At 48.5% G+C, this 10,580-nt stretch overlaps 2 protein-coding genes across 2 annotated transcripts; both read right to left on the bottom strand.

Moving 5' to 3' along the window:
* Positions 1-3,058: 3,058 nt before the first annotated feature.
* On the bottom strand, positions 3,059-5,227 carry LACBIDRAFT_303842 (uncharacterized protein; the record flags this gene model as incomplete). Its single annotated transcript, XM_001884298.1, has 4 exons — positions 3,059-3,661; positions 3,718-4,538; positions 4,589-4,653; positions 4,704-5,227. The coding sequence occupies 4 exons, from the start codon at positions 5,225-5,227 to the stop codon at positions 3,059-3,061; spliced, it is 2,013 nt and encodes a 670-aa protein (XP_001884333.1).
* Positions 5,228-7,228: 2,001 nt separating this feature from the next.
* Positions 7,229-7,864, bottom strand: LACBIDRAFT_303841 (uncharacterized protein; the record flags this gene model as incomplete). Its single annotated transcript, XM_001884297.1, has 4 exons — positions 7,229-7,309; positions 7,362-7,641; positions 7,709-7,754; positions 7,807-7,864. 4 exons carry the CDS (start codon positions 7,862-7,864, stop codon positions 7,229-7,231), a joined length of 465 nt encoding a protein of 154 aa, XP_001884332.1.
* Between the last annotated feature and the right edge of the window lie 2,716 nt (positions 7,865-10,580).

Below are 10,580 nucleotides of genomic sequence, written 5' to 3'. Positions count from 1 at the left end.
CGCGAAGTTGTTTGGCAGTTTGTTCAACGAGTGGCTGGCAAGCGGCGATTCGTCTACGGTACCGTATCAGGCGGGTAGTGAGACCAATGATAGTGGTTCCGAGTTTGTGGAGGTTGGAAGGAAGGAGATGCATGATCAGAAGGCGAAGCTGGTATCCATCATCTTCGACGAGCACCCCGTTGACACGCAGGCATTGAAGACCTACCTGGAGGGTCTGTTCTTGTCGGAAGATGCGACCATCGCGTTGGAGAAACTGAGGAAGGAAACAAGGGACATTGGGTCACACCTCCAGCGACAACCGATCTCCACACAGACAGTTATCTATGCTATTGGCGGAATTTTGGCATCGGGTCTCATGGATGAGGAAAAGCGAACGACGTTGAAGAGCTTCCTCGAAAACCCTGTAGTCCTCGACGAGATTGCGACTGTGCTGACCATGCGCTTGGCCAGTTTTGACACCTGGTCCTGGGGACCTGAGGGCATTCCGCTTGAGATGCGTCGCCATTTAAACGGAAAATATAGGCGAGCATTTTTATATATTCCAGTTACGATAACCATCTAACATATGTAATTATTAGGGCCTTCACAGATCCAGACATCGTAGATGGTCTCTTCTCCCAGATCATCGGAATACACTGGCAGGTTCAACTGAAAGCAGCCTTCCGAAGGATCTTTGATAGCAAAGCTTGGAAGCACACAGTTGATCCCCCTACCCACAAAGTCAAAGAACGGTGGACCCAACAACTGCGAGGCGATGATGGCTCGAAATCTATTGACGCTCAGCGAAATCGAACCCGGCGCTCTCACTTCTTCCTCAGTCAGCTGGCCGATTCGGCTCATATTCCGTCGACTTACGATGACCTTGTTGATGCTCCTGAACCAAGTGCCAATGAGACGTCACCTGCTATGATCAAACAAAAGTTGTTGCACATCATGACGACCGAGTGTTATTTAAACCAGACACTTCATGGAACGCACACAGTCATTCGCTCCGATCTAGAGTGGTTCGGGCCATCCCTCCCTCATGACTCCATCCTGACTGTCCTGGAATTCATCGGTCTCTCTAAACAGTGGGTCGGGTTCTACAAGGCCTGGCTTCGCGCGCCATTGCGATTCGCAGGGGATCCAGAGGTGCGCATCAGAAAGCGGGGTACGCCTATCAGCCATGCCCTAAGCGTCGTCTGCGGAGAAGCCATCCTCTTCATGATGGACTTTGCAGTGAACCAGAAGGCAGACGGGCTATACCTGTACCGCATGCACGATGACCTGTGGCTCTGGGATGCAGATGCGAAAAAGTGCGCTGCAGGATGGAAGGAGATGAACACGTACGCAAACATCGTCGGGCTCAAGTTCAACGAGCCCAAGACTGGGTCTGCCGTGGTTGGTGAGGGAGAGAAGTGTGAGGGGTTGCCGGCGGGCGATATTCGATGGGGGTTTCTGAAGTTTGACGAAGACGAAGCACGCTTTGTCATTGACCAAAAGGACGTTGATCAACATATTGTTGAACTGCGCCGCCAGCTCGCAGCCACCAAGTCCGTGTTTGGCTGGATCAACGCGTACAACAAGTACATGGCGTTCTTTTTGAGGAACTTTGGAGGTCGTCCAGCGAACTGCTTTGGGGTACCACACCTCACGGATATCATCGACACGCTGGCTAGGATCCAACGGGAGCTGTTCTCTGACAGCCAAAACGGCGCCATTGGGTATCTGCAGGATGTCATCGCCAAGCGGTTTGGTATCCGAGACATGCCTGAGGGTTACTTCTACTTCCCCATTGCGAGTGGCGGGCTGGAACTCCGGAATGTGATGCTTGAGGTCTTGGCTTCGGCGAAGGACAACAAGCCGAGGGCTGTATTCGACGACGAAGAAGAAGACGATGACGATGCATCGGATGAAGGGGTCGAAGACTGGGAATCTGATGATGATGACGACGACATCGGCTCTGATGACTGGTCTGAGGATATGACAGCTGAAGAAGCTTTCGTGAAGAAGATTGACAACGACGAAAAAGCTTACAGGGGCTTTAAAGAAATTTGGGACCACGACAAGGACATGAGGCGATCTGGAAGCCAGCGAGTAGAAGTCTCTGATGAGTTCATGTCGTTCGAGGAGTTTACCTCTCTTCGTGAGTCCTGGTTGCGGGGGTGGGGGGCACGGTACGAGGAGATGCTCGTCGTCCCTCAGCCTGTTGAGATGGTGTTGGCGCCGACTGTGCAGGCTGCCATTGATAGCGGGAAGGGTTGGGCCAAGACGACGAGTTGGCAGAACATGAACTGGTATGACAAGTGGATCATCTCGATGTATGGTGAAAATCTTGTCAGGAAGTTTGGAGGGCTTGAAGCGGTCGATCCGACCCTGATTCCTATTGGGATGGTGCAGCTCTTCAGGACGTCGCGGATGAAATTGGATGAGTAGATACTTGGTAGGACGATGTAAGATTAAGCAGTCATGAAAAGAATCCATTCTAACGGTGTGCAACGTCTGGTGAATTCATCAAGACGGCTTTGATTTCCCATTCCTCACCCACTGATACGTTTGATGCCGATTAGCGATAGAACTACAAGTCGTGCTGGAAAAAAAGATAGTTCTGAAGTTGTTCCCCTTTGAAGAAGAGTTACTCTGTTCGCTTTAATGGATAGACTATCCTCGAAATTACTGCTTCCCCATTTACGAAGTACTTGATATGCCAGGACAGGGCGTGAATTGTTGTGGCTGAGCTACATATGATTGCGCGAGGTAGGTACCATTGAGCACGAAGTTGTTGATAGAAGTACGTCTGCATCCTCTTCTAGCTTCCTTTACTGAACCGTATATCGGGAATTACAATTTGTGCACAACGAGAACTAACAATTACACAAGATCTTGAGAACGCGCCGAAACGGAATACTACTGTACAAACGTTGACGCCGGAGGGGAGAATATGCAAGTTTAGGGGGGATCCTTGAGTGACAAACGGTTCAAAGAGGGGATGCGAAGGCTTGACAGGATGCGGATTCACGATATGCCAATCATGATTTTGCCCACCTGCCCAACCATTCCAGGATGGTAGGCTTGGAAATTACATCCGACGCAACTCGAGTACCCTGAGCTTCTCCCTAAGCTGTTCCAAGCTCGCCTCCATGCGCTTGACACTCGTATCGTCCATCTTGTGGCGAATGGCTTCCAAATGGGTCTCGAGAACCTTGGCGAACTTCTTGACCTGGCCAGAGAAGCTTCGGGAGAGGGAAAGTGTCGAGTACTCCGCAGTAAGACGGCCAATCTCCCCAGTTGCATCTGCCATCTCTTTCCCGATGATGTCGATGAAATTCTGAATGTCCTCAATCGAAACTTGAGTACCTTCGAACATCGTCGTCGCCTCGTCGTAACGCTGTTCACTTGGGGCGTCAACATACTCCTCAGTTTCATGCTTCTCAGACCAGAGAGCGTTATAGTGCTGATGGGCCTGGACAGAGTGGTTGCAGAACTGACAGGCACCTTCTGACGGAAAAGCCATACAGTGAATCAACTTCATAGGGTCGAGAGTAAATTCAACGTGGCACTGGATATGGCAGTTGGAATAACACTGTGGGTGAACACAAATAGTGCTGTGGTAAGGTTTATCTTGAAGAATCCACGTTTTCTTGTGGATAACGCTCTTGACGTTCGCCATTTCATTGAAGGTCTGCGAAAGACCGTCAGTGGTATGTAACGAATGGTGAATGGATTAGCCTGACTCACCAAAGGCATTCCGTCGGATTTGTTGAGGAGGTCATCCAACTTCCCCCTTTTCTCCACCAGCTGCGTCATATGGGCGAGCATACTGCTGATGTTTCTCTCAATTTCCATCAACTGGTCATAGAGCAACGTGATGTCAGTCGTTGCTTGAGGAACAAGTCCGTCGAGCCAGTCGAATAGTTCGGCAAGGGTGGCCAAGGTCGTTTCATGACCTTCGTCGACTGTTTTCTTCAACTTTTGCAAAACCGCCTGACTGTCCTCGGCAACTGAGCCCCTCGCCTCAGCGGCTTTCATATACAAGTATTCCTTGTGTCGTGCAAGAGGGTTGTCCAAGAGAAAGGTCTTTGCTCCCTGCAACTCTACAGGAAGCGTTTCGATGTCGAAGTTCCAGTTCAAAGGGCTGATGTTGGTGGCGAGAAAGCCAATGTTATCCGCGAGAGTACCGCTGAAGGTGGATGACAGCGTAGTGATTGCGTAATCGGTGGCGACACTGAGGCGTGGATCGGTGCCGTTGGCGACAATGATCACCGCTGTGATCTCTGGGATGCTGTCTCGAATGGCGTCGGTGATACTCTGCTTGTTCTCGTTATCCTTCTCGAGTCCGCGTGTGTCTGCGAGACCAGGCGTGTCCAACACGGTGACCTGCACACCATTCACACTTTTGAAGGTGTAGACTTTGGCAGCATTGGTTCGACTGTGCGATTGACCACTGACGAATTCGTTCGTTGTGTCGTACGGCTCCAAGTCGTATTCGTCGGGGACGCGACCCGCTAGTACGTTTATAAGCAATGACAAAAACGACGTCTTGCCTGTCCCAGTTTCGCCTATTGAAGTTTGAGCCTCATATCATAAGCACTACTACAAATGCTCGCACCGATGAGCAGTATAGTAAACTTTGCATTAGACTTGGTTGTTCCTTGGCCCAAAAATGAGACGTTGCTATGATGTGAATCAATCACCTGCATGTAGGATCCTAACGGTCCACTTACCTATTGTCTATGATACCCTCAACATCTTGTAGAGACAACCGCTGCCGATAAGGTGAATCCACAAATTCCACAGGTTCGTCAACTGCAAGACATCGTGTAATCTGTGGGACCAGCAGTGCAGATGAAGCAATGGACGGAGTCACGCTATCGATCACGGAGTCTTTTGGAGAGGTGATACTAGTCGCCGAGCTCAAATCCTCAAAATTGTGCACCTGGCTAGTAGCTGCTTTCATTGGCTGGGTTTTCAAAGGTAGTGATCCGTGCGCGGAGGCGCTCATGATGATGGAAGGGGTAGCAGGGGCAGCCGAATTTGCTGATGAAGATGTTATCGACGGTCTGGCCACTGCAGGTTGGGTGCTTATCGACGCCTGAGGCAATCCCACTCTTGGATTGTCGAAAGCTTGTGGGACTGGCGGCAGCATATAAGGCGTTTGATCCAAGATCAAGCTATCGGTAGTGTTTGCATTAAAGGGGTAGACACCGGACGGAGGTGATGCTATCGCAGAAGGTTTAGCAAGGGGCATTGTTGCCTGATCACTGTCTGAAGTAGGATCAATTGGCGACAATTTCGTTTCATCAGGTAACGGCGAATCGGCTCGAGCTTTTTGTCGTGCTCGTCGTCTCAAGAAGGCGAGCAACAACAAGACGCTTGTGAGGATAAGAAGCACTGTGCCTCCTATTACCCCACCGATTATAGCACCCGTGCGCGTTTTTCTGTGGTACAGCTCTGAGTTTGGGGCGAAAAGTAGAATGAGCCACTTACTTCAAGCCCGGAGCGGCCAGTGGAAGTAAGGTTTCTGAGTGATTTGCAGCCGTTGTTTCGGATGTTGAAGAACCGAAGGTGGTGGTCCCCAATATTGCGGACGCTGATCCGATGGGTAGAATGACAACTCTACCGGCGCAACAACGAGTGAAGATTTTAGGCCAGAAAGGATCATGCAGAAAGTGTTGAGCTCACGTTGTTCCCCTATGTGCAGACGCATCGGAGAATCGCTTCGATCCAAATGAGCTTGAGTATATGATTGCAGAGTCATGGTCGTCAATGACATGCGCCTGAGCGAGCAACGACAGTGACAAGCAAAGCGCAGAAAAGACTTTCATTGGGGACACGCTGGAGCAACGAAATGGGAGGCTCGGCGTCCTTCAAACGGTTTAAGTGAGGCGTTTGCAAGCCTTCTCGCGGCTCAGAAATTAACACCAAGAATCAGTACGGCCTCGAAGTGAACCCGCACTCCCAAAGTAATCAGGCGTGGTTATCTATCTGGTGATTCGCGTACCATTCTGAGGCATGACAGCGATTTGGGACCTCGCGCCAAACCCCCCATTCTGACTTCTTGGTGGCACGCGGCAAGAACGAGCCCACAAAAGAAAGGAGCAAGAATTCTTGTTCGATAACTGTCCTCGAATGAGTACACAGCGACAGGAGACGCGAATGGAAGATCAAATACATACACTGCAAGGAGGCAGCATGCAGAGGAAGGCACGGGAGCAAATAGCACTTCAACACAACACAAACATATGCATCCGACCCCAACTGGCATGTAAAGTGGACGAAAAAGACGAAACAACCCGTACCACGGACTCGTAAATAGGATGTGGAAGTCGCAAGTTTTCTACATTCTGCCTGCCGACATGTCTCGCCGGTTACCACTTGCCACCGTCTCTGATAGTCTTCCCTCAGTCGCTGGGTAGACTTTCAAAAACCGGCGCATTTTCATAATTATAACGTACAACACGCCACGAGGACTTATAAGAGCTCACTATGACCACAGTGACTCAACCAACTTCCTCCTAGTACATCTGGCTGATCAAGTGGCACCAGCGCCCTGGCCGCCTCGAGGGACTTGGCACTGCACTTATAATAATCGGTCTTCCCAACCGTCTCAACGATCTTCGCTGCCTCTGATGGCTGTTACTTCCATGCTGCATCCGCAGCCGCGTTGGATCGGGGTTCTGTACTTCGCGTTTGACTCTCTTGTTACACCCTGTCATATTGAACTCCTTAGAGACTCTTAAAAGATTTTTCTGTTGTATCAAGGCCTCTCCCTCAAAGTGGACGCACCGCTTCGACTTGTGCTCTCTCTCCGCTTTACGAGCTTGCCGGTATCACGCTCTCCAAGTCTCTCATTCTGACGATGCGAAGCAAATCGCGATCAAAGCACGTTTTGTCATGTTTGAAGGGCCAGAAAGATGCCTATTTCCGAACCTAAGCTGCCCCAGAGTACGTGTCATGCCGCGCTTCCCAAAACGTGGCGCTCGCCTTTTCAACCATGTGCGAAGCTGGACTTCAACATGAAGGTCACCGGAGGAGTCCATCGCAAGCCAAATTTGAAACCGCAACTGTGCAATTTGAAGGCAAAGTTCGCGATAGTCTACTTCCAAATTAGCAAGCTTCGGACATTCGAAATCGTACCTATCACCCAAGACTGTCACTTGCTCTCCAAGAAATTTTGAGAATGAACGAGAGGTGAGAATGTTGAAGAGGTGGACTTTGAAAGTCGCGCATGCATCCTGCCACTCATAAGTCAATAGCGCTCTAGAGTTCCCATGACCCGACCCGACATCCAAACTGCCAACACAATCCTGATGTCTCCGGGCAGCTGAGTCTGAGAGGGAGGGGATCAGATGCTACCCAGATAGAGGAGGGGCAGTGCGCACCATGAACCGCATTTTGATGGCCCACAATGGATCCGTACATATTGTACTGGCCGCAGACAAGATGTGGGGTGACCAGGGGTGCTCGCGCATTATCGGCTGGTATCCCTTCACTTGAGCTGCGGGATAGAGTCTCTCCCTAGTGCCCGGCGGCAGTTCCCCAAAATATTCTTGATCCCATCGTAAACGGCGGAACATATGGCCCACGTAGGGAGGGAGAATAGTAGGTCCCAGACCTCTGTACAAACCCCGAAACCCTTCCTCGGGATCGTTCTTTCCGTCCCTTCAAAAGAGACAAAAGAAATTTTGATCAGAAGATGAAAACGACTCGGGATGTGCATCCTACTCACCTGCAATCCCGTGATAACTCGGCTGTCCCGAAGCCCCGCTCTGCGCCTGTGATTGACCAAGTCAAAAGGACAGGTTGCGATGTTAGCTATTTGCCCACCAGCTGCGAAAACGTAAGTCCAAAGGCCTCGAGGGTGTCGTCTGACCTCACCAATCATGCTGTTGGCTGTGCATTTCGCCTAACTAGCTCCCATATCTCTGCCCCGCCACTGCGCGGGGTGAGGGTGGGCGTGCTTGCTATGATCGTTAGTGTCGTCGTTGGCTGTTGGATTTGCTATTCTAAAGACAAGAAGACGATCAGAAAGACGGCTGCATGGGTGGTTAGTGCGCTGACGTAGACTGGGTTACTAGCTGCCCCTCTCACGTTGGTGCGTCGGCAAAATCATTTACGCCGTTTTGCGGCGTTCATCTTGTTGGGTTCAGGATGGATAGTCAGCGCTAGCCAGCGTTGGGAATGGGGATGGTAGGTGCTCACCTTGCATCCTTGTGACCCTCAGCTGCCTGGTGTCGAGCGGTTGTCAGCGTGGCGGGACATCCATGTGGTGGGAAGACATAAGTCACATAACAACCCACGAACAACCCTGTTGGGAAACATAATCACAGCGCCCCGGAGTTTGAGCGGACTTTAACACAAATTTTTCAATCGCAGATTAGCCCAGCCCTCCGTGCACGCGTGTTCAACGTAAACGTTTAAACGTTCAACCACATCCACGACAATCACCCCCGATCACCCAAATACGGCGACCACAACATCTGAAGCGGTCAACACCGGTCAACATTCACCTGAAACAAGGATGTATCGGGCACCTGAGCAAAGCGCAGGACATATCCTAGGACGAATGAATCATTTTTGCTTATTTTTTGTGTATCTGACAGATACTGAGGACAGATCCATTATTTCAATTCAATTGAAGGATTTGTTCACAATATCTGTCTCCAGTTCAAACAATAAGCAAAAATTATTTGTTCGTCAAACAACCTGTCAATGAATATGCTCAAGTGCCCAATTGTCCACTGTTTGAGGTGAATATTAGAACAGGTCGACAACTTCAACCAGTAGCTACGCCGACACCAGTAGATTCACGGCCACTGCGACCACAACCACAAGCGTGACCGGGGGTGCAGACATCCTCCATCTTTCTGACCAATGCAGACAGCGCACCCACCCACAACCAAGCCATTCCCTCTTCACCACTGCCAACGATGCGCATATAGAATGCATATATTGTTTCAATCAAAACTTGATCAAAACTATAGAATAGAACCATGTTGCTACCGAAAAACACTATCTATGGCCGCAAAAATAAGTAAAACCATGTAAAATACATAGAAACTAGATCTAGAATATGTAGATTGTGAAAAATACACTGGGTGACTTCCCGTAACACAAATTCACTAAGTACACAAATTGGCAACTGCCGGAGCTGTCCGGATGCCATCAAATTTGTTCTTATTCTGGTTTTCGTTCCTAGGAACGGATACTGTGGCTGTTCGTGACAACTGATCAAAATGTGGCCAAAACGTGGCAAAATTGAGTCACGCCAAGTTCCCTCCGATCCAAGGTCAGATCCACAGATCGCGGCCCTGAAGGATTTTCAAGGTTGATTCTCCTGGTCGATCAAGGGGTTGGGGCAGAATAATGTTGTTATTGAGGTGGCTGAATATTTTGAATACTGAGATATGTATATCATTCAGGCTAAATTTTTAAGGGCATCGTGTACCTACAACTTTACGAGAGCTTGAAAAATACGCATTGGGGGTTGAGGAAAAGGTAATTAAGCTTACCCTTGTGTGGATCAGGAACACAGATTTGGGAACCTGTTCAGTCAGTCAGCCAATATGGCAACAGGGAGTGGTCAGCTTCGTTTTCGCGGCAAACACCGTTGTTTGTCCACCTGCCAAGTTGCGTGCCGGACATAACTATTACAAAATACCATTTTCCCACAATAATTACCTTACTTGAGCTCATAAAATGTTGAGCACTAACAGTTCTGAGAGTGCGTCGAAGATGGTAAGTACACAATCTCCTGTCTATTTGCTTTTTAAATTTGTTTGTTATCTTTATGTTATGATACTTCTGCTATGTAAATTGTTCTACCAACACTGTCCAGCTTTCAGCCAGTCACATTATGCTGTTCAAAAAATTAGTCAAAATTCAAAGTTCTTTTTCAGCCACTGTGCAAAGTTGAAGAATGGTGAAACAAACTTCAGCAGTTAAGATTGAAGAAAGTAATTTGATTCTCTTCACCACAAATCTGCAGCACTCCTCATGCTGAAGAAAACAATAAAAAAAGCTAACTTTCAACTAAATGCCTTTAGTATCATTGAAATTCTGTGGGGTAAGTTATTGTAAGTCCTGTGATAATTACAAGTACTCAGAAGGGAATAAATCTTCTAGTACATTTTCAAATCACTGCTTTTCCCAGGTGTTATACTTTGAATGAGGTATTTTTTATTTACTCTGTGAATATGGAGGGTAAAGACATGACTGTAATGGAGAAGTAGCATTAGCAAGAAAGGACAGTAGCTCATCAATTAATTCCTGGAATACAAGAAAATATGTAGAGTGAATCCTAGTCAGAGATTGAAATATACATACCCATAGTCCTTAAATTTGAGTTGCAGTAAGGATATTCAAAAGATTTTCTCAGCTACCTTGCCACCAGTTTGAAAATTTTCAAAGTCTGCAGATGGAACCATGAGATGAAAAAAATTCCAATGCATTTTTTACTAATCCTTTGACCTGGATTGAACCTCATAGATTGCAACAGGCTGAGAGCTGGGTAACATCAGTAAAACAATTCAGAAGGTTAAGTACCATGATACAGAGCTGACAAACAAATTTCCAAACTAAATAGGCAGGAAATGGTGTAC

The sequence above is a fragment of the Laccaria bicolor genome, genomic scaffold, assembly GCF_000143565.1.
Source record: "Laccaria bicolor S238N-H82 LACBIscaffold_25 genomic scaffold, whole genome shotgun sequence".
Classification (NCBI taxonomy): Eukaryota; Fungi; Basidiomycota; class Agaricomycetes; order Agaricales; family Hydnangiaceae; genus Laccaria; species Laccaria bicolor.
Note: the sequence above shows the minus strand (reverse complement) of the source record. Positions and strands in the feature narration are given on the sequence as shown.